Source organism: Eulemur rufifrons, chromosome 7 (assembly GCF_041146395.1).
Source record: "Eulemur rufifrons isolate Redbay chromosome 7, OSU_ERuf_1, whole genome shotgun sequence".
Lineage (NCBI taxonomy): Eukaryota > Metazoa > Chordata > Mammalia > Primates > Lemuridae > Eulemur > Eulemur rufifrons.
Window position 1 is genome coordinate 278,954,879 of NC_090989.1, and position 23,663 is coordinate 278,978,541.

The 23,663-nt window shown below is 41.2% G+C and overlaps 1 protein-coding gene across 5 annotated transcripts in view; it reads left to right on the forward strand.

Annotated features, from left to right (window-relative positions):
* Positions 1-23,663, forward strand: part of STXBP1 (syntaxin binding protein 1) — a 78,591-nt gene that overhangs the window by 18,165 nt on the left and 36,763 nt on the right. For all 5 annotated transcript variants that reach the window (XM_069476831.1, XM_069476828.1, XM_069476829.1 and 2 more), the window contains exon 2: positions 22,348-22,397. In XM_069476831.1, coding sequence (XP_069332932.1) covers positions 22,353-22,397 — 45 coding nt within the window. In that variant the 5' untranslated portion in view covers positions 22,348-22,352. The remainder of the gene's footprint in view (positions 1-22,347; positions 22,398-23,663) is intronic.

Consider the following 23,663-nt stretch of genomic DNA (forward strand, 5'->3'; position numbering starts at 1 on the left):
GAAGTGGGAGGATCGCTGGAGCCCAGGAGTTGGAAGCTGCAGTGAGCTGTGATCATGCCACTGCACTCCAGCCTGGGTGACAGAATAAGACCCTGTCTCTTTAAAAAAAAAAAAAAAAGGAATGGTACAGGGCATTATGAGCATTATGAGGCCTGACATAGGATGGGGGAGGTTAAAGAAGGGCTTCCCTACAGAGTGACATTTAAACTACTTTCTTTTTAGTTCTAGCTAACTAAGAGTTTTTCCTTTGCTTTTAAAATCAGGTTTAACTACTTTTTCATTTTCTATTGAAATGATCATATAGTTTTTCTTATTTAATCTCTTAAGGTAATACAATTAATTCTGATACTGAATCATTGTGTTCCTGAAATAAACTCTACCTGATTGTATTATTCTTTTTCTGTGTTATTAGATTCTGCTTATTATTTTTGCATCTATATTCATTCATGTTGGAGCCTTCTTGCAGTTCTTTGATCATTCCAAGTATGTTCCTACTGCAGGGCTTTGTATTTGCTCTTACCTATGTCTGATATGTTCTTCCTTCGAATATCTGCATGCTTGTGCCCTTAATTCCTTTAGGTCTCTGGTCAAATGCCACCTTACCAGTGAGATCTTCTTTGACTACTTTATATAAGATAGAGACTTTTCTCTACTTCCCCCCAGAATTTCCTACCCCCCCCTTTCCATGCTGAATTGTCACTTGTCATTATCTGACATTTTATACTTACTTCTCCATTTATCCCTGCCTCTACCATGCAGATGTAAGCTCTAGGAGAGCATAGGCTTTGTTTTGGGCACTGCTGTGTCCCCAGCACGTAGAACAGTGCTGGTACATAGTAGGCACTCAATAAATATAAATATTTGGAATGAGCAATTGAATACTGTATATTTTCTTCTTTCTCTTTTAAGTCTTTTTTAGATCTTCTGTATCAGAATTTCTCTCTCATTAAATGAATTGGGAAGTTTCCCATATTTTTTGTATGTTCCAGAATAAATTAAGTAACATGGAAATTCTTTCCCTTGAATGTTAAAAATGGTTTATCCTTGAAACTACTTGAACCTATTGCTTTGGAGGGAGAAGATAAATCTTTGACAGCCTTTTAAATTTATTATGTATTTATTCGGGCTTTCTATTTCTTGAGTCAATTTTGACAATTTATATTTCCTTATAAAATAGGCCTTTCAATTTAAAAATTTCAAATTTATTGAATATAAATTTGTGTAAATTTAAAAAATATATTCTCTATCTGTAGCTGTGATCCCCTTTCTCATTCTGTTATGTTTGTGTTATTATTTTCATGGCAATATTTTCTAGAAACTTATTTCGCTTTAAAAAATCAGTTTCTTCCTTCTGTGGGGTGTGTGTTCTGATTTCTAGAATCAAATGCTTAGTTAATTTATTAGAAACATTTTTTGGTTTTCTAATAAAAGCATCTATGGATTATGAATTTTCATCTAAGTACAGCTTTGGTTAAATCCCGTAGAGTTTTTTTTTTGCTCCATAATTCTTAATATGCAGTATTCTTGCCATTTATTTCTAAATATAGCCCTCCTTTGCTTTGAAGAGGATGTCACTCTTGTTTTTTTTCAATTTTTTCCCTTTTATTTATTTAAATTTTTTTTCTTTTTTTAAATTTCAGAATATTATGGTGGTACAAACATTTTGGTTACATATGTTGCCTTTATCGCCCAGGCCAGAGCTACAAGCGTGCCCATCCCCCAGACAGCGCGCTCCCCACCCATTAGTTATGAATTTACCCATCTCCTTCACCCCATTCCCATCTGCCTGGCACCCGATGAATATTACTTCCATGTGTGCACCTAAATGTTGATCAGTTAGTACCAATTTGATGGTGAGTATATGTGGTGCTTGTTTTTCCATTCTTGTGATACTTTACTTCAAAGAATGGGCTCTAGCTCCAACCAGGATAATTTAATTTATTTTTAAGAAACAGGGTCTCACCCTGTTGCCCAGGCTGGAATGCAGTGGTGTGATCATAGCTTATCGTAACCTTAAACTCCTGAGCTCAATCCTTCCAACTCAGCCTCCTGAGTAGTTGGGAATACAGGTGCACCACAGGGCTAATTTTTTTTTTTTTTTTTTTTTGAGATAGAGTCTCACTCTGTTGCCCAGGCTAGAGTGAGTGCCGTGGCATCAGCCTAGCTCACAGCAACCTCAAACTCCTGGGCTCAAGCGATCCTCCTGTCTCAGCCTCCCGAGTAGCTGGGACTACAGGCATGCACCACCATGCCCGGCTAATTTTTTTTTTTATATATATATTTTTAGCTGTCCATATCATTTCTTTCTATTTTTAGTAGAGATGGGGTCTCGCTCTTGCTCAGGCTGGTCTCGAACTCCTGAGCTCAAACGATCCGCCCACCTCGGCCTCCCAGAGTGCTGGGATTACAGGCGTGAGCCACCACGCCCGGCCAGGGCTAATTTTTTAATTTTTAGTAGAGACAGGTTTTTGCTGTTTTCCAGGCTGATCTAGATCTCCTGGCCTCAAGCAATCCTCCTGCCTCGGCCTCCCCAAGTGCTGGGATTATAGGTGTGAGCCACCGGGCCTGGCCAGATGTCACTCTTACAGTGGGGTGATTAGTAGTTTAAATTGGGGCAAAATTTCCCTAAGAGGTGATTTGGGACTCAGGTATCATCCCTATGTTTTCCATTAGATGTAAGAGAGCATGTATCTGCCCCAGTGTCCAAAAAGTGTTTCCCTCTGGCTTCTTTGGCACACAGCACCTCTGAGACAAATAGCTATTTGGCAGCTAACGAAGTATATTTTCTTTGGTGGAGTGGTCAGGCCAGATTTTATAGTTATCACTGGCAACTCAATAGCCATAATTTTGAGCCCTAGTGAGAAGTGCTTTTGGGAACTCCTGGCTCTTACTTGATTTTCTCATAGTTGCTTCTGTGCAGGGCAGTTGCAAGAGCTAAAGTTAGGGTGAAGTGTCTGAGACACCTCATTTCATTTCATTTTCATTTCAGCAAATAAGAATTTTACTTTTTTTAATAAAAAAATTTTTTTTAAATCAAGGTGATACATTGTTGGATAGTGGAAAAATTTCTGGACCTGAAGTCAGACCATGCAGCTAATAGTCTCAGTGGGGGTGACCTGGACATGTTATTTAACCTCTTTTTAAATTGGAAATTTGGATCCCAGCATCATAGAACTCATCTGCGACTCACATTAAATAGTATGCAAAAAATTACTTGGAAAACAATGAAGAACCAATATAAGGGGTTATTATTATTTTATAGATATAATTACAGAGATTAGTTTACCTGCTCAGGGTTACTGAATAAATCATTAGCAGAGTTGAGGAAATGAATCACTTGTACTTCTGAGAGAAACATGATGTAATTACTAGACAGCAGCCAGTTGTTGCCCACTCTGATGCAGCTTTGGGAAAGTTTGCAGTTGTTAAAGCAGTTTGCTTCTGTTGTCAATCTGAACTTTATACATCTCTGGGCTCTGAAGGAAGAGTAACTACCGATGGCGCAAGTTGCTTGCTCTTGTAGGGCAGTTTCCAATATTCTTTCTTTCTGTTTCTTGTATGTCACTAATATTTCTCTTTAAATGTCTACTAATTATTTGGTCTAAGAGCTGACCTTGTAGGAAGTGAATGATATATTAAGTATTTGTCACACTGGGAAAGCCTATTTTATTCTTGGGAAGAAAAAAAATTAGAGATGGAGAAAAGTAGAGACAAATTTTTAAAAAAAATCTTTGGAGCTTGGCTATGAATATGCAAATCAGTCTCTAGCAGTCACTCCTTGTTTGGTGGACTTCTGAGATGTCAGAGGACTCCAGGACCACATATCATGGCTTCTTTCCATTTCAGCATGCCGCAGTGGGGTCTGGGACCATGTGTTTTTATTCATTTAACCAATATTTATGCTGTCTCTTTATGTGCCAGGGGCTGTGCTGTGCAGGCAGCAGCTATAGTAGTGTATAAGTAGACTGGTCCTTGTGGGATTCTGACAGGCACTGGTGATACAGTGGGTGCATGCCCTGACTGGGGCGATATGGGTGATATGGGGGGCCTCCAACAAGGCCTGGGGAATGAGGGAGGTGGAGGGAGCCCTGAAGGAGAAGGAGGAGTTGGCCAGGCAGAAGGATGGTGCTGGTGGGACCTGGGGGAGAGTAAGCCATGTAGAGGAATGTCTAAGCTCGGCAAGAAAAGGGAAAGGTTCCGTCTGGCCAGAGCTAGGGGGTGTGTCCAAAGAGCAATTGGAGAGATGCAGGGGGCCCTCTTAGCCTTGTTAAAGTCTTTTATCTTTATCCTAGAAGCCTTGGGAAGCCACTGAAGGTTTTGGGTTGGGAAGAGGCATTGTTATGATTTACTCCACAAAGCTCCCTGGTTACTGTGTGGAGAAGATGGGAGGCCATGAGGTTGGTCCTGGATAGGGATACAGTAATGAGGACAGTGATCTGTGCCAGGGAGAGAGCAGCGGGGTGAGGAGAAGGAGGTCTACTTGAAGGAGTCTTAGGACGTGGAAGGGTCAGGTCCTGGCCCTTAGCTGTGAAGGGTGAGGGGAGGCGAAGGAGTTGGGGAGGGGTCCCAGTTTTCTGGCTCTGGCAGCCAGTTGGAAGGTTGTGCCATTTGCTGAGAGAGGAAAGGCAGGAGAAGAAACAGATTTGCTGGGGAAGACTAGGTTTGTGGGCCCGTGTTTCAGGCACCTCAGGGGAGATACTAACAGGCAGTGGGTAGACATGTTCAAGGTCAGGCAGCGGTGTGGGCTAGGGAGCCATCAGATGACTGAATGTGGGAGTGGGTCGGACACACAAGGAGAGAGTGTAGAGTGAAAAGAGAAGAGGACCTGGGTCCAGCCCCAGTGGACACTGACATTTATGGGAAGCGCCCGGGAAGAGTAGCCGGCAGGCCTGAGAGCCAGAGCTGGAGCTGGAGGAGACGAATGTCGCAGAGCAGTGTCTATGATTTTGTAACTCATGGGGCCCACCCTCAGATTGACTCCAAGTAAGCTGAGCCAGCAACCAGGAGTCTTTAGTTTAGGAACAAGCCTCCACTCTCTAGCCTGGGAGGCTTGTCAGTTTGGAAACTTCTTAGGAGTATTCCTCTCTGGTGTTTCCCCTGTGTCTTAAACAGTACTTTTCTGCATTCGCTTCATTGCTCCCGATCATTTTGAGGAGGAAATGAGGAAGTGGTTATAGTCAGTCAAAATGCAAGACTCTGAGGATTTGGATTTTATGCTATGTTAAGATGGCATCAGCTTGTAGAATCTTGGCTCTGGAAGGATCTTAGAAGCATCTAGTCTAGACTCTTACCGAGGGCAGGAAGTCAGATTGTACTAGTCTGTTGGATTAATCATGTTGGCAGATTTTTTCCTTCTCTGTGTCTCTTAGGGACACAGTATCATTTTCATGTTCCATGCCAGCATAGATTCACAGGAAGTCATAGGAGTGTTGCAATCGTGAGGCTGAGAGGCTGCTTATACTGTGTTTAGATGCAGCTCAGGATTTTCTAGTTGATTGTAATCCAGTTGCAGAGGATCCTCATGAACTTCTTTAATGGCGGTAGGAGCAAAGCTGCTTTGGTTTGGCAGCAGGAGCAGGGGAGGAAGAACGTTTAGGCTTAAATGGTTTTTGGAGCCCCCATACTAAATGTGATAGGGTGAACCAGACCCCACTGATCTCTTCCCTCAGTTTCTTCTGAGCCAGAAGAGCATCCAGAGAGAAGCCCCCTCCCCAGTCTCTGGGCACATCGGTATCGCTGGTTCTGGTTGCTAGGGATTTAAGGAAAATAAAACACTGGAGGTGAGCCAGAGTCTCCTTCCTCTGTGGGTTATTTTCATACTATAGGCTTTAACCACTAGACTACTGTGAGGCAAATGCCTTAAAAATCACTTAGTCCACAGATCTCCTTGTGTTGTGAGTAAAAGCATCTTCAGGATTTTAAGACAAGGCAATCGTGGCTATTGAGAAAGTTTTCCAGTTTGCTTTCCCTTAGTTAATCTTATGGTGGATTACCTGCTGGGAAAATTTCTTAAATAACGTCACTAATGATTTGCTCACCTCAATTCTCTCTTAATGGAATTCCTGCCATTCAAATGTCAGACCTCATGGATTGGTCCTCTAATTTTCTTATCTATTCTCTTCAATTATCTATCTCTTTGGGGGATATCTGGGAGATTTCCTCAACTTTATCTTCCAAGCCTTCTATTTAATTTTGCATTTTTACTGTCATGTTCTTTAAAAATTTCTAATAGCTTTCTTTTTTATAGCTCCCAATTTTTGTTTCATGGATGCAGTATCTCCTTTTATGTCTTTCTCCTTTTTAAAAAAATAAAAAAAAAAATCTCTGCATAGTCTCACCTTCCTCCAGTTTGTTGTTGTTTTAGTTGTTTGGTTTGGTTAGCCTCTGTTTTCTGTGTAGGAACTTTCCTCAGATGTGCAGCAAATGCTGGTTGTCTGTTTGTGATTAAGAACAGGAGATAAAAGGTGACTAGGAGCTCTCACCTTGTGGTGGGCCTGATCTGGGTGGGCTATTTGTTGAGGACCCCTAATGTCAGTGTCTTTAGCTTTTTCTTCTTGGGGTCAAATTTCCCAGAGAAGTTGTCTTTTGTCTCCTGCCTGGGAGATAAAGGTCTAGCTGCCAGAGTTCTGGGAACTGAGTGGATGAAGGAGGCGGGTGGTGGCTAGTGTGGTTCTCTGCAAGCCATGTACATATGTCATTTAGTCCCTCTGTTTTCAGGGTTAGACCCACATTCTCAACTGTGTCTTGGGTTGCCCGGTCTGGGGGAATCATCAGTGTTCTCCCATGTTGGGAGAAGGGGTCACCCAGTAATGGGCAGTGGAGGAGGGGGTCTAGGATGTTCTACCAACATGCCTTATGCCCCTCCCATTCTTTTAAGTTCCAGAGGCACCTCATGACGCCAGTTCTTGAAACCTTTGAGGATTCTGTTATGGACATTTGGTTGGTTTTCACTGTTCCCTACTGCTAGATTAGGATTCTACTTCCAAAGGAGTCAGCTTTTGTGGGCCTGCTAAGTCAGTTACCACACATCTATTGTAGAAAATAAGGCCACAGACTCAGAAGGTAAAAATAAGACTTTATCATTTATAAGAACTGCATTCCAGGAAGGAAGAGGGGCGTGGCCACCATGGGGACCACCACACCCTAGTTTCCTAACACAGCAAAGCGACTGGCTCTTTCTTTCTCTTTCTCACTGAGAAGACAGTAGAAATAGTCTCCTAGAGTTCTAGGGCTAATTTTCTGGGCAGCCAACAAAAGCCTGACTAAACAGAGACACAAGGTTAAACACATATTTCTTTTTTTTTTTTTTTTTTTTTGGAGACAGAGTCTCACTCTGTTGCCCAGGCTAGAGTGAGTGCTGTGGCGTCAGTCTAGCTCACAGCAACCTCAAACTCCTGGGCTTAAGCGATCCTGCTGCCTCAGCCTCCCGAGTAGCTGGGACTACAGGCATGTGCCACCATGCCCGGCTAATTTTTTGTATATATATATTTTAGTTGTCCATATAATTTCTTTCTATTTTTAGTAGAGACGGGGTCTCACTCTTGCTCAGGCTGGTCTCGAACTCCTGACTTTGAGCGATCCACCCGCCTCGGCCTCCCAGAGTGCTAGGATTACAGGCGTGAGCCACCGTGCCCGGCCAACACATATTTCTTTTGTTTTGTAGAAACGGGGTCTTGCTATGTTGCCCAGGCTGGTCTTGAACTCCTGGGCTCAAGCGATCTTCCCACCTTGGCCTCCCAAAGTGCTGGGATTATAGGCATGAGCCACCATGCCTGGCTAAACACATATTTGGAACACCTCAAATCCAGGAATTTCCTACTGAACTAGCCCATTAGATCATTGGTCCCCGACCTTTTTGACACCAGGGACCGGTTTCATGGAAGACAATTTTTCCACAGATCTGGGTGTGGGGGGAATGGTTTCGGGGATGATTCAAGTATGTTACATTTATTGTGTACTTTATTTCTATTACTATTAAATTATAATATGTAATGAAATAATTATATAGCTCACCATAATGCAGAATCAGTGGGAGCCCTGCAATTAAATGGTCCCATCTGGGGGTGATGGGAGACAGTGATTGATCTGACAGAAAGTGGAGCTCAGTGATGTGAACGAGCAATGGGGAGTATTACTCTGTGGCCCAGGGGTTGGGGACCACAGCATTAGATCACTCTGAAGTAGGAAATCACGTGAAGTCTAAGGTCATGTCTTCTGACCCCAGTAGATATCCTCAACGGACTGGTCTTTGGTGTAGAACTTTTAACCAAATCACACAGGGTGGAGAGACAGACTCCAGTCATTTCTCCCCTACCCACTCATCTCCTGGCTGAAGGCAGGCAGCACCGACTATTATCCCAACACAGGACCTTAACCTTGTATTCAGAGGGGAATGTTAAAGTAATGCCTAGGTACATGGGGAAGGGAGTCAAAGAGAGCCTGCCTACACATTTTGATAAAAGCAGATGGCCAGAGAGAACTACCTCTGATGATTTAAGTGAAAAAGGAAAAGAAAAATCTACAAGGGAACTTTGTAAAAGTGTGGCATATAGGCTCAGGTAAAGAAGACGGGTACAGAAAAACCATTTAAGTCACTCTCAAACATAAAAATGATAAACTAAGAGCTCAAATATGAGGTAATGTGAAAGAACAGCTTGTTCCAGCCTTGGCGACAGGATGAGACTCTGTCTCTATTAAAACAAACAAACAAACATAAGAAGCGGAAACTTCTCTATAGACTGTGGAAGACTGGCTTGAGAAGATCTTACCCAGTCTGCATATTCCAGTGAGAGTTAGTGCACTCAGCCATTTCTTTTGGATTTTCAGTGTTTCTTCTCTTCTTGGAGCTCCACCTCCTTCCTGTGCTTGATCCTGGGCCCAAACTCCAACAGGATGTTTTCTTTTCCTGGTATCTCATTGTAACCAGTCACATGGATTTGGGAAGAGGAAGCAGCCCTCCTGACATTGGACCTTTGTGTGTGTGTGGTGGGGATGGGTATTTACTGCTTTCTGGAAGACTCCTTGAGGCTTTTATGTTGGTTTGACACCTACAGAATGGCTATATTGAAGATTCCAGAGGGATCTTGAGCTTGGTCCTTGTCATGTGTTGGACTAAAGATTTTTTAATATGTTTAACTTCAGATCTGTAGACCTGAAACAGGTTAAATCTTAGAGCAGAACAGATTGGGCTGGTCAGAATCTTGGACTTGAAAATAAGATGGAGCCAGCACGGTGGCTTGCACCTGTAGTCCCAGCTACTTGGAAGGCTGAGGTGGGAGGATTGCTTGAGCCCAGGAGTTCAAGGCTGTAGTGTGCTGTGATCACACCTATGAGTAGCCACTGCAGTCTAGCCTGGGTAACATAGTGAGACCCTGTCTTAAAAAAAAAGCAGGAAGAGAATAAAATGACTCTCACCACCACTGTCATGAATAAGTCACTTGATCTCTCTTGGGTTCAGTTTCTTTAATTATTTGTTGTTGTTGTTGTTGTTGTTGTTGTTGTTGTTGTTGAGACAGAGTCTCACTTTGTTGCCCAGGCTAGAGTGAGTACCGTGGCATCAGCTTAGCTCACAGCAACCTCAGACTCCTCGGCTTAAGCGATCCTACTGCCTCAGCCTTCCGAGTAGCTGGGACTACAGGCATGCACCACTATGCCCAGCTAATTTTTTCTATATAGATTTTTAGTTGTCCATATAATTTCTTTCTATTTTTAGTAGAGACGGGGTCTCGCTCTTGCTCAGGCTGGTCTCGAACTCCTGACCTTGAACGATCCACCCGCCTCGGCCTCCCAGAGTGCTAGGATTACAGGCGTGAGCCACCGTGCCTGGCCTGGGTTCAGTTTCTTTATAAAATGTATTACATCAGAGTTTCTCAACTTTGGCACTGTTGACATTTTGGGCCAGGTGAACTGTGCATTGTGGGATGTTTAGCATCTACCCATTAGGTGCACATAGCACCCCCAGCCATGACAATCAAAATGTCTCCAGACAATGCTGAATGTCCCCAGAGTTGGAGGATGGAGAGCAAAACCACTCCCCACAGAGAACCATTGAACCAAGTAATCTTATGTCCCCTGTCTGCTCTGAGTTTCTGGGATTAAATGAAACACTCCATTCTTTCCCCCTCTCTTTAGCCTTAGACTAATCCTTTAGCCCTTAGGGAAACTCCCATTTAAGTCAACAAGTGTTATTTGGAGCCATTAAGTGCTACATCTACCAATTTAAGGTGCCGGTCACATCTTGGGTTCCTGCCGAGATCAAGATACCTATTCTGGGTTCTTGCAGTTCCAGGAGGAATTACTGCAGTCACCATGGAGTCTGTACTAGGAGGAAGCTCTTTTTAAGAGAAACAGATTCAGGCTGGCCAGCAGACCAAATGGGACATTAAAAGATGAGGTCTGCTGCTGTTGGTAATGTACAGGGCAATGTGCTTGCTTGCTTGCTTGCTTGCTTGCTTGCTTTCTTTCTTTCTTTTTTGTTTTTGTTTCTTAGCAAATGTAACATGCTTTCCAAATAACTGAATACTAGTATCATTATCTTGTAGAAAAATGGTCCTCATTCTTCAGTCCTTCCTTTTGAAGACATCTTATTCAACAGTGCTTATGAAGTGATAGTAGTGCTTTCTCCCCTGGAAGATTGCCATTTCATAATTTTTTGTCTTTGTTTAGTCTTTTTGGTTTAAAATATCAACATAACTAAATAGTATTGACTCATATAAGCTACTGATTTTAAGAAGATATAAATTATTTGGTTTCCATTTTTGATTTATTTTTCTATTTGTATGTATTTTATAACTTCATAGCTCCTTTGATCCAAGGAACATTACATTTTAGGCAACATCAGGAAGAAAATATTTCTCCTTTAGAATGGAGGTGAAGTAACTGTTACCTCTAAAATACACCTGGGAACTCCTGTTTCTAATCAGCGTTGTACGCTGAGATTTCCTTTTTACTGATCAAAGTTCCAGGGTCTGTGATGCTTTGCCTAGAGATTTTCTAGCTCCTTAACCTTTTGGCTCCACTCCAAACTGTATTAATTGGGAAAGTAAGATAAAAAATGAGGCTCTCCCTTGAAAGGGAAAGTTAACAATGATTTCTGTAAGCCTGGGTCTGAGGTTAGGATTCGGTTTCTCAGATATCAGGCATTTATCATCAGGCGCTCCTCTCAGATATTGGCAGCAGCCCAAGTTTTGGATGTTATAATGCTGGACATTTGAGTCTTATGCAATCTCTGGGTGTGCTCACTAGGCAGTGTAATCAAGTCAATTGTTAACTCATGCCTACACATTTTAAAGCTTGTGACAACTCCAAACAATGGCTCCCACCCTTTTCTCCCACTCCCCGCCACCCAAAAATCAAACCTAAATAGGAATGTTTTCAGATTATAACCGAGCTAAGCAACTGTCATTCCGCAGTTGAAGGGGGTGGTAACCTGTGCTTGCCCTGTGCCTGACAATTTGTGGTCTCTATTTTGGTCTCTCCCACTTCCACAAAGTACAATTTATATACAAAATTATAGTAAATTATAATTTTAGATAACTGATATTTTATAGGGGTAAGCCAGTACCTGTCTTCAGATGAAGGCACTATGGAACGGTTCTATATTAAGCAAAACTGCATTTGTTTTTTTGAGTTTGAGTTTGAAATTACATCTAAAAATCTCTAATCACTTTTTTAAAAAAGCTTTATTGAGATATAATTCACATACCATACCCATTTAAAGTGTACCGTTCAATGGCTTTTAGTATATTCATAGAATGGTTCATCCATCATCATAATCTTAGAACACTTTAATTACCCCCGAAAAGAATCTCCAAAAAAAAAAAGAATCCCATATTCCTTAAATGTCTCCACAAACTCCCATCCCTCCTGCCCTAGGCAACTGCTAATCTACTTTCTTGTCTCTGTGGATTTGCCTATTCTGGACATTTCATATAAATGGAATCACATAGTATGTGGTCCTTTGTGACTGAATTCTTTGACTTAGCATGTTTAACGTTTCATCTATGTTGTAACATTTATCAGTACTTCATTCCTTTTTATGACTGAATAATATTTCATTGTGTGGATACACTGCATTTATCCATTCATCAGTTGGTGGACATTTGGATTGTTTCCACACTTTGGCCATTATGAATAATGCTGCTATGAACCTTCATGTACAGGTTTTTATATAGATATATGTTTTAATTTTCTTTGGATGTATACCTGGGAGTAGAATTGCTGGATCATGTGGTAATTCTGTTTGGCCATTTGAGGCATGGCCAGAGTGTTTTTCAAAGGCTGTACCATTTACATTTTTACCAGCAGTGAGACTTTTTATGTTACCATGGTTCAAGTGTAATGTCTTGTTTCCCCAACTGGATTGTATGTTCCTTGAGGTAAAGAAATTGATTTATACTTTTTTTGTATCCTCCATAGACTGGTTATATGCATTTTATTGTGCAAATGCTAGATACTTCGCTTCTCTGGGCCTCAGTATTCTGCTTTGTAAAATGGGGGGTGATTATAACACTTAACCTCTGAGGATTGCTCTGAGGTTTTAAATGAGATGGTATATGTAAACCATATAAGGAAATATCTATCTCCCATATAGTAAACTTTCAATAAATGTTAGATGTTACTATCATTGTGAGCAATTTTTTTCTTTATTTCTTAAAAATAAATTTTTTTTGAAGGGGTGGGAGGTTGTGAGGAAAGGTGCTTAGTTTCCTTGTTTGTTTTTGTTGAGACAGAGTCTCACTCTGCCACCCTGGGTAGAGTGCAGTGGTGTCAGCCTAGCTCACTGCAACCTCCAACTCCTGGGCTGAAGCAATCCTTCTGCCTCAGCCTCCCGAGTAGCTGGGACTACAGGCGAGAGCAGCATCATCCAGCTGGGTTTTGTTTTTTTTTTCCCTTGCTTTTTGGTAGAGATGGGGTCTCACTCTTGCGCAGGCTAGTCTTGAACTCCTGAGCTCAAGCAGTTCTCCTAGAGTGCTAGGATTACAGGTGTGAGCCACCTCACCTGGCCTTTTTTTTTTTCTTTCTTTCTTATTGAGACCGAATTATTGATGGAGTTTTGTCTTGTCTTTTCTTTCTTTCTTTTTTTTTTTGTAGTGACTTGGTCTCACTATGTTGCCCAGGCTGATCTCAAACTCCTGGCCTCAGCCTCCTAAAGTCCTGGAATTACAGGTGTGAGCTATCACACCTGCCCTAATATGAGCTTTTAAAAGTGTTTTGGCTAAGGTTATGATATCTCAGTCAGTCACTGGTGGAAAAAATTAGTATATAGAGAAATTCTCAGATGACAGACTTTTTTAATTTGAGCGTTTATATCTATACATTCACACAGTATGACACTCCTCACTGAATTTGAATAAGGAGAGCTAAGGCAAGAACTTTTTCCAAATCCATCTGGTTTGCAAACTTGTACTGGCTGGAAGAGCCATTGTTATATAACCTGTCATATTCCTCAAGAATAAAGAGGTCTCTCTCCCCAGCAGTCATCGTGAAAGGGCATCTGATACTTTTTTCAAACAGCAGTCTTGTTCTGAATCCTTATGTTGGTGGTCATGGAGCAGTCCTGGGTTGAATCCCCTCGCTCAGCCAGGAGACACACCTTGAACAGAGCTGCTCCTCTCCATCAAGCAGTGCTCAGCTGTGCCACTCAGTGTTCATTCATTATGCAGGCACTTGCCAGATCATTATTTTATTCCAGGTGCCAGAGATGGGGTGGGAGTGAGGGTGCAGGGAGGAGTCATGTTTGACAGTGAATGAATGAGGCTTAGGGTTCAAGGAGTGGACCTTAGCAAGTAGTCACTGTGTAAAGACCATACAAGACTCTGGGGCGACCTCTCCAATCACATTGTAAACCATTCTCTCCTTCCCTGGAGCTCATTACGTCTCACCAGACTTGTTCTCCGTCTGTTCCATCCTTGATCCTGACAACTTGGGAACTTGGTACTTGCTCTTCTAATACCTGGAAAACTCTTCCTCAGATCTTCAAGGGTTGGTTCCTCCTTGTCACCTCCTTAGAGGACCCTCTCCCAAGCCCCCATCACAGTTCATTATGCTCTTAAGTTTCCTTTGAGCACTGTTCACTCTTTGAGGTGATCTTATTTATTTCTTTGTGTTTATTGGCTGTCTGCCCCTTCCACACCAAAGTGTAAGTACCTTAAGAATAGGCCTTTTGTTTAGCTTGTTCATCATGGTCTTTCCAGTGCCTGGAAGGGTGTCTGGCACATAGCAGGTGTTCAGTAAACATTGTTGAATGAAAAAAATTATATGCAGAGAAAAAAGTGGAAGACAGAAGACTTTACAAACTCCATGGAGGATCAATAAGAAACCAATTAGAAATCACAAGATTCTTCCTTACTATGAAGGTCAAAGTACTATTTAAACTAGGTGATAACGTGCTGGTGATAGCCAGCAGTGTTAACTACCATTGTAAGCACTGAGCTAAGTGCTTCATACACATTAACTTATTTAATCCTCACAATACCCCTACGAGGCATGTGTGGTCTTTCTCATTTTACAGATGGGGAAACTGTGACACAGAGATATTGGATAATGTGTCCAAAGTCACAGTGAGTAAGTAGGGGATTAAGGATTTGAACCATAATCATATGGCCCCAAAATCCATTTGAATCACTTTGCTTTACTGTGTCAAGGTGATCATAGCAATATGACAGAGAAAGGACATCAAGGTTTGATTTCAAAGTCTAGTGCATGCTAGTGCCAGAGAGACAGTATGTACAGTGGGAAGAGCATTTGGATGGAGGTCCAGAGACCAGTTTCTGCTCACTCTGGAGTGTGACCAGTTAGTGGCCTTACCCGCTTCAGATGGCTGTCTTCTGCAGGGAGCATCTCAATCCCCAAATGGGGCCCTGGAACCTGGCCTCAGATAATCTCTGAGGTTCTTTCCAATATAAAAGTTTTTTAAGCCCCAAAGAGGTAGAATAATTGAAAGTTACCTCACCTCCCCCAGGCCACAGGATAAAATTTGCGTCAAACCCCGCTCCCCTGAGTTAGTGTTTACACTTACAATAAATCCTCACTAAATTGATTGAAGTGAATCAACAGGCCTTCAAGTAGAAGCTCTTTGTCTTATGAATATATTTAAAGAGGTTTGTACAAATTATTAGATGTCCATATTTTGGAAAATTTTGTAGTTTAAAAGCATGTGGCAGATGTGTAAGAAATGATATAGGAAGGTGTCTATAATATATTGAATGGCAAATGTCATTGCAAAACAATGTGCATAATATCCCAGTCACAAAGCCATGGTATATGTGCATAGCTTTCCACACCTGCATATATATGCATAGAAAAGGATCTGTAAGAGTACACTCTAAACTGTTAGTGGTTGTTTTCCCTCAAGAGTGGGGGTGAGGAAGGAAATTTCACTTTGTATTTATACATTTTTCTATTGTTTGAAAATTTTCAATAAGAATGTGATACTTTTATATTGTTAAAAACTATATAAAGGCAAAAATTTAAAGTGGTTTATAATTAGGTTACCAATAGTTTATGTATAAATGGGTATTTCTAAGGAAAGTTTGTTTTTTTTTCTTTTGAGACAGAATCTCACTCTGTTGCCTGGGCTTGAGTGCTGTGGCGTCAGCTCACAGCAACCTCCAACCCCTGGGCTCAAGCAATCCTCCTGCCTCAGCCTCCCTAGTAGCTGGGACTACAGGCATATGCTACCACACCCGGCGAATTTTTTCTACTTTTAGTAGAGGTGGGGTGTCACTCTTGCTCAGGCTGGTCTCCCACCTCAGCCTCTCAAGAGTGTTAGGATTACAGGCATGAGCCACCGAACCCAGCCTAAGGAAAGGATCTTGGCAGTCCTTGGAAGGCTTGTTCTCAAGTATTTGAACTGTTTCCTGCCATCTTATTGAACATTAACTTATTCCACCTGGAAAGACTCTATTGTTTAGCAAGGAGACTCTTCAGCCCAGCACAAGACTTTTTTTTTTTTTTTTGAGACAGAGTCTTGCTCTGTTGCCCAGGCTAGAGTGCAGTGGCTTCATCATAACTCACTGCAACCTTGAACTCCCAGGCTCAAGCCAACGTCCCGCCTCAGCCTCCCAAATAGTGGGGACTACAGGCACGTGCCACTGTGCCAGGCCCCTGCATAAGACTTTCTAAGAAACTTGGTTGCCCTCTTGAAATGTCTGAAGTGCTGTCAGGAAAAGAGGAACAGACATAGCCAGCCGTGTTGCTTCAGATCGGATTTACCAGCAGCCAGTAGAATCTACAAGGCAGAGGCTGGGGCCGTGAAGCTCTCTTCCTAGAATTTGCTGTGTAAAAATCCTCTTGATTTTTATGTATTTATTTTATATCTGCCACCTTACTAAACGTTTTAATGTTTCTAATAGTTTTGATTTCTGCAGGTAGATATTCTGCATCCCTCTTACCAATATTATAACTCACTTTGCTTTCTTGTCTAAGTGAATTTTTGGAGCAACATTAAATGATATCAATTTATAAATATAGTCTCTTGTGCCTGTGTTGTGACATTAAGTATCTTTTACTTTATGTGGGCCTCTGCTTGTGTTTCAGCATTGACTCATCCTTCGGAGACAGCCAGAGGCCATTCTGTCCTCTCAGCTGGGAGCCAGAGGACCTTATGTTCAATTTTATATTTTCATGTAGGATTTATATACATTTGTGCTGTAGTGTCATCATTCCAAAAATGTGTTCATATGTTTATTGCAGATCAGAGAAGTTTTAATATTTTTGGTGAAATACTCATAGTTTGCTATCTCAATATTTTTTGTGATTATTTTAAAACTATTTTTAATATGTGTTTCCTTTTAAGAGATTTTTTTACATTATATTAAAAGTTTTAATTGGTGGAAGTGATGTTTCATAATTTTCTTATTTCATATACTTTTATAGGTACAATAGGTACCTTTTGTGGAATGCCTCATACGTGCCAGGCATTGTACTGAGCATTTTATCTCATTAATCTTCACAGAAGGCCCTTAGAGTATTATAATTTTAATACTAAAATTAATTTAAGCTTTAGAAAACTGAAGTTTAAAATGTTTTAAACTTGCTCAAGGTCACACAGCCAGCAGATACCTGACCCTGGAGTTTAACCCTGGTCTGTCCAACTATAGTGCTTCCTTGGGCTTTTTTTTGTTAACCATGAAGGGTAGGGTGACTTTTGTCTGAGTAGCCATCATTATACTCTCATACCATTGGGGTTCAGTCAAGAGGGTCCCTTTTAGAAGAACTTCTACTGTTGAGGCAGAATAACTCTGGAAATTCCCTGCATTTTGGATTGGTAAAAGAGGAGGGGAGCTGTGGGCTGAGGTTAGACTCCTTAGTTTCCTCAGCAAAACAGAGGCCGTTCTTTCAGCCTGGGGAAGCCAGACTCCTGGTGCATCTGTTCTGGGCAGTATGGTGATCTGGGGCTACAGAGGGTAGAATATTTGAATTGACCGTGGTCTTGAGGACTTTGGCTGTGCTTCTCCCAAGGTTTTAGCTCATCTAATATTAGTCATGCTATTTCAGGTGATTAGACGTGCCCTGGGCTCAGGGTATCTGGCATATGTCACTGTGGAGGGCAGTTGGGAGTCCCTTGGCCATGAGGATGGGGCTTCATGGGGAGCTACAGGCCTTAAGCCGTCCCTGTAGAATCCCTAGAGCTCACATTTTGGGACTCCAGTTGAAATACTGAGTGTATCTGAAGATGTCCCGGATAATCTTAGACCACCTGCTGTTTTTCTCAGGATGTGGGAGGGATTTGCTGAGCTGGGAAGTCAGCCAAGACCTAGAGGAGATGGTTGAGAAGGAACCTATTTTCTTACCCATTTGACCATGAGGGAAGCAGGACCCACTAAGACCCTCAGTATCATGGAGAAATCAAAGCTACACTTGGTCTTTTGAACACATCTACATAGGCTGGGAGCAGGGGGTATAGAGCAGATATTTTGGCTGTAGATATACATGGTTTGGGATGCAAAAATAAGGCCTCCTGGCAGAACTAGTTCCAGAAGCCTTTATTGTTTCTCTCCACACAAAGAGGACTTATGAAGGAGATGAAATGTGATTGCCAGGGATTATTTGTGAAGAGGTAGCTCAAGCTACTTGATTCTTAATGCTAAAATGGGCTCTAATCCTTGTTTCCTTTTTGGTGTTGGATTAGAAAAATGTAGGGCAGGGTTAGAATTGTCTGTTAACAATACCCAGGACGAACATATGCCCTGAGATTTTTGGAAAGGAAATAACTTTGTAGGAAGGGTTGCAGCTGCAGCAGTTATTTATATATGTCTTTTAACACTTGTGGTACTTAGTTTGATTTTCTGATTATATCTCTGCATTCTCCCATCAAAAGATGACTAGAATGAAATATTTTTTCAGTGAATCTAAGTTAATTTTTAGTGGCAAGAAAACATATTCATCCTCAGTAATACATTAAATTCAAATAAAGATAGTGAAATATACTGTTTTCTGCTTTCATTGTAGCAAAAATTAAAATTATCAGTAGTATGTTAATTTGGATAGTCATACAGTACTGGTGAGGGCAAGAGTTATGCTTTTGGAAAATAATTTGGTAGAGTTTATCAAGAGCACAAAACATTTACACTTTTTACCTGTTAAACACATACCCAAAAAGCTCTCCTAACAGAATAATTTATGCAAAGAAAAGCCCTGGGCACAAAGATGTACACTGACACATTATTTTTAGAGCACTTTTCCTATGCAGAAACTTGGGTCAACATTGGAAGGCACAAATTAGCAAGTAAAGATTAATTATAATTTTACTGCACGAAAATAACATTGTTATGTTTTTCTAATTTTCCTGTGCATATATCTGCTTTAAAAAAATAGTAGTAGTGTGCTTTTGCCCCCTTAGCCATATATTTTGAACATTTACTCCCTCATTTGTACTCATTTGAGAAAACTCTAGCCTTAGTTGGAACCAACCTTTCTTTTTTTGCATCTGGACAGCTGAACATTGTTGGAGAAAAAAGACCACACAAGCTGCCTAGTTTCACTTTAAATTCATGGTCATGAACCTCAAAGCAGCCCTTAGTACTGTCTGTAAATGCTAAAACATTTTCTTAGTAAATGCACTTTCCCAGTCTCTGGGAAGATAATGTGATACCTTCTTTCTTCAAACCATCCGTATACAACACCTCTACCCCACTGTTAGCTGATGACTTCATCTCCAACCAGGAAGCCCCTCACCTCTGCACCCATGTCTCCAAGCCCATCTGCACGTCCCCTCCCCCCTTCCCAAAGGATGCCATGTGGTGCCCTGCCTCCTGTCTCAGGTCAGGCTCTGCTCTTGTGTCTCAGATCCAACCCCTTCCCCTCAGAGACCTCAGTCTTTCCAGGATCCATCCTCCCTCCTGCATCATCAGTCTCCGCTTCTCTTTTGGTTTATTGCCAGTATCATAGAAATGCTTCGATCTCTCTCACATCTTTAAAAACAAACCCTACCTTGCTTTCACATCTATGTTTACCCTCTTAGTTTTCATGCCTTTTCTCTGCTACCTTTTATAGCAGAACTTCTTAAAAGAGTTATTGAGATAGTCTCCCATTTCAGTCTGGCTTCATCCTTGTTGTCTCACTGAAACACTTGTCAAGGTCAACAAAGACCATGTTCATGTTTCCATCCTCACCTTGCAGATCGTATCAGAGTTATTTTCTCCAACCTTATCTCCTACCTCTATTTGATGATAACTCTCCAATTTTTAATTCCAACCAAGGTCATTCTTCCAGCTCCAGTTGGTAATTAACCTCCAACTACCTACTCAACATCTCCCCTTGGATGTCTCTTGGCCATTTCAATCTTAAAATAACCAAAATAGAACCCTCTAAATGTCTCTACATCAGTTTCTTTGCTTAAACTAAACATCTAGGAGTTATCTATGTTTCTTTTCTTTTCTTTTTTCTCTTGTCTTCTCGTCTTCTCTTCTCTTTCCCCCCACATCCAATTCATCAGCTAGCCCTGTGGTTTTACCTCCACCTTGTATATCAAATCCATCAGCCCCTTGCCATCTCTATGGCCACCAGTCATGCCTGGACTGTTGCAGAGGCCTCCTGACTCTGCTCCCTGCTTCTGTTGTTGCCCCTCCATGTCCTCTCTCCACAGCACATCAGTTACGTCCCTACCTCCCCTGGCTTTCCAGTGCCCTTCACATAAAGTCATATCCTTATAAAGGACCACAAGGCCCTGTGTGATCTGGCCTCCACCCTCATCTTACACCATCTCCAGTTCCCAGAAAATGTCAAGCTCATTTCCTTTTCCATTTCAAGCCTTTATGCTTGTTCCTTCTCCTTTCCCCATTTCTTGGTTGGCTTCTTCCTCTTCAGGTCTGACTTCCTCAGAGTGGCCTTGCCTAATTCCCTACTTAAGAGACCTGCCCATACCTGTGTTTCTATTGTAGCACCTTATTTATTTACTTCAGAGCACTTAGGAGAAGCTGTGACTGCTCTTTTCATTTAGTGGCTGCTTCCTTCACTCAAGTGTAAGCTCCACAGGAGCTGAGCAGACCTTACAGAGTTCATGCCTGGTGCTTAGTGCAATGGCTGGAGACAGAGGTTACTCAACAAGAGTTTATTGAGTGAAAGAATGAATGAATGAATACATATGTTCCCATATCATTATTTTTAATGAGTATGTAGTATTCCATTGTACAAATGTAACCTAATTTCCTTAACCACTGATCTATTTTTGGGCATATTTGTTTCCAGTTTTTCACTGCACAAAACATGGGAAGTATTCTAAATGGTTGTTGGGAATATTGTTGCTGAAACCATGGACTATTATGCAGGCATTTAAAATCCTAGGAAGCATTTTTATTTTAATAGGGAAATAAGTATGTTAAATGAAAAAAAAAAGAGCATACACTCTATGCAAGGATAGTTTCTTAAAACCAAATAAAAAGGATTGAAGCTATTAGCAATTGTTCATGGATTAACAGTTAACAATAGATGACTATCTCTAAATTTTTTTAATCTTATTTGACTTTTTCTTTTCAATTGTAATCCTAGTATGTTTTTGCTCCCATCTCATCACATCTTGTCACATCAAATAAAGGCACAATATGACTTAAAAAAAAAAAAAGAAAAAAGCATAATATAAAATTATATAAACAGCATGATCTTAACTATGTAGAAGTGCACAGGAAAAGACAGTAGGAAATAAACTAAGATGTTGATTGTGCATTTCAAGTTGGCAGGATTACAGATGATTTTTCTTTCTGATTGCTTTTAAGTATACAAGTTATACATGGAGTTTTCTTCTTTATCCTATTCTGCGTTTTCCGAGTTTACTGCAGTGGGTGTGTGGTTTTTCCAATAACCAGGAAAAAAGTTCTTAAAAACTTTAGACAATTTTATGACATATCAGATTACTGAAGACAGTAAAAGCAGAGTTAAGAACCATCGTGCCCTAGAGTATGACCTAAGTGTTTGAAACATGCTTGCTGACTACAGCTGTGGGCCTTTGGGTCAGTCCAGGCATGTGTATTGCCTGAGCGCAAGAGCAGTATTTTCTATGAAGTTTCCATGACTAGTTAGATTGTGTGTGTGTGTGTGTGTGTGGTGTTGTAGAAAATGAGGCTTACTAGAATGGTGGTTTTTGGATGAGAGTGTTCTGCATATGTGTTCAGGGTTGGGAAGATATCACAAGTGCTCCTCACATCTGTTTTTGGAGCTTGAGGGGGACTCATGTGGCCTGAGGCATTGTCACAGGCTTTTACTTACTTAACTTCAGGCAATGGTTTTCAAATCCAAAACCCTTTTGTGGATTCATGAGGTCAAAACTATCTTCATACTAAGACTAAGATGTCATTTGCCTTTTCATTCTCATTCTCTCATGAGGGCATGGTGGATTTTCCAGACGCTGTATGATTCAGGACAGAAGCAGATAGGAGAATCCAGCAGTCTTCTGTGAAGCCAAACATTAAAGGAGGGTTGCAAAAATGTCAAACAATGCCAATATTCTTCCTAAAAATTTTTTATTATGAAAAATAGTTATTTTTCATTAAAATACTATTTGGTAATATACAATGGATTTGTTATAATTTTAAATGAATTAGTAAATATTTTAAAAATTTCTAAGTTTAATTTCTAATATGATTAATATCAGTAGATATTTACCCGTATAAACACTCTTTGTGGTCCTCAATTTTTAAGAATGCAAAGAAGTCCTGAGACCAAAAAGGTTGAGAACTACTGAATTAAGGAGACAGGAAGAGACTGTTGATTATGGCTCAATGAACAGACTGGTTGAACTGCATGACTTGGAGAACAAAGCCCAAAAAGGGAGACGTCCTAGTCTAATAGGCAGGTATGCAAGTCCTTGAAATTACATTAAACTAACTTTCTTTCTTTTTCCTTTTTTAGAGATCATGCATGATGTGATAAAGAAGGTCAAGAAGAAGGGGGAGTGGAAGGTAAGTAGAAGAGGGCAATTAATGGCCTTAAAGGTGAGTTAATATTGAAAAAACAAGAAGGGATGGAGTTGGAGGAAAGGTGTTAGGCAGGAATGCAGGCTTTTGCTGTGTCTAGAGAGTACAAAACACTTCTGGACTGGAGAAAGGTGATCTGCTCTGCCACACATTTTATATGATCTTGTTTAAGAAGTCTCTTGGTCATAAAGCTTATTTTAAAGATCACTTGGTAGGGCAGTTAGCAGTAGAACTCTTTTATTCAAACAAAGTCTTACCTGAAGCCCGTTTGGTAAAGCAGATGAAGGTGTACTTATTCTACTTGCCATGGGAGAGGAAGAAGAGACCCTTCTTGGCCATAAAGCATCTCCATGGAGCCCATGCAACCATTTGAAAAGCCCTCAGCTAGTCTGTCCATCTACCTGTAACTATGTGAGACAAAACCAGTAAGCTTGTTTATTCATAGAATGTTGAGAACAGTGCTGGAAACCGTAATGTGCATGAAACTTATATTTAAACCAATCAGATTGAGCATGGCCTAGGTTCCTAGAGTGGGTGGTGCAGGAGTGGCGAGTGCCACTCCATACCTGAAGAGTCAGCATTTTAAGGGCCCCTTGCTGGCTGGCACTGGGTATAATACTGGCCAGGAGACTGCAGTTTTACTTGAATTTACAAATATATCGTTGAAGCATTTGTACCTGTGGTCCTCAACCCGAGCCGTGGACCGGCGCTAGTCCATGGTACACCTCCCCAGCCCCCCACCCCCCAATCCCATCTGTGGGAAAATTGTAAAGCTTCATCTGTATAACCACTCCCCATCGCTTGCATCACCACCTGTGCTCTGCCTCCTGCCTCCCCCTGCCCAGTCAGTGGAAAAATTGTATTCCATGAAACTGTTCCCTGATGCCAAAAAGGCTGGAAACTGCTGGTTTATACCAACCATTCTTGCCCTCAAGTTTTGCTGCAGTTGAGAGCTCATGCAATTTTAAGTTCATTGGGTCTGGGACCAACAGAGCTGATTGCTATAGGAGGATTTTGCAGTCTCACCCCTGGCCTTGTGTTTTAGCTCAGCACCCAGAAGGTGGGAGCTCTTTAGGCATGTGCTTCTCTCTTGCCTTTCCGATCATAATGGATTTGTAGACATGTGAATTTTAAACTAATCTCAAGGAAGCTGCCTTGTATAATGAAAATCAATTGGCCCTTGTACTGCAGCAGAAAGCTTTCTGCTCCAGACTGCCTACCTCCTGTTGTCTCCTTCTTGGTTTGTATCAT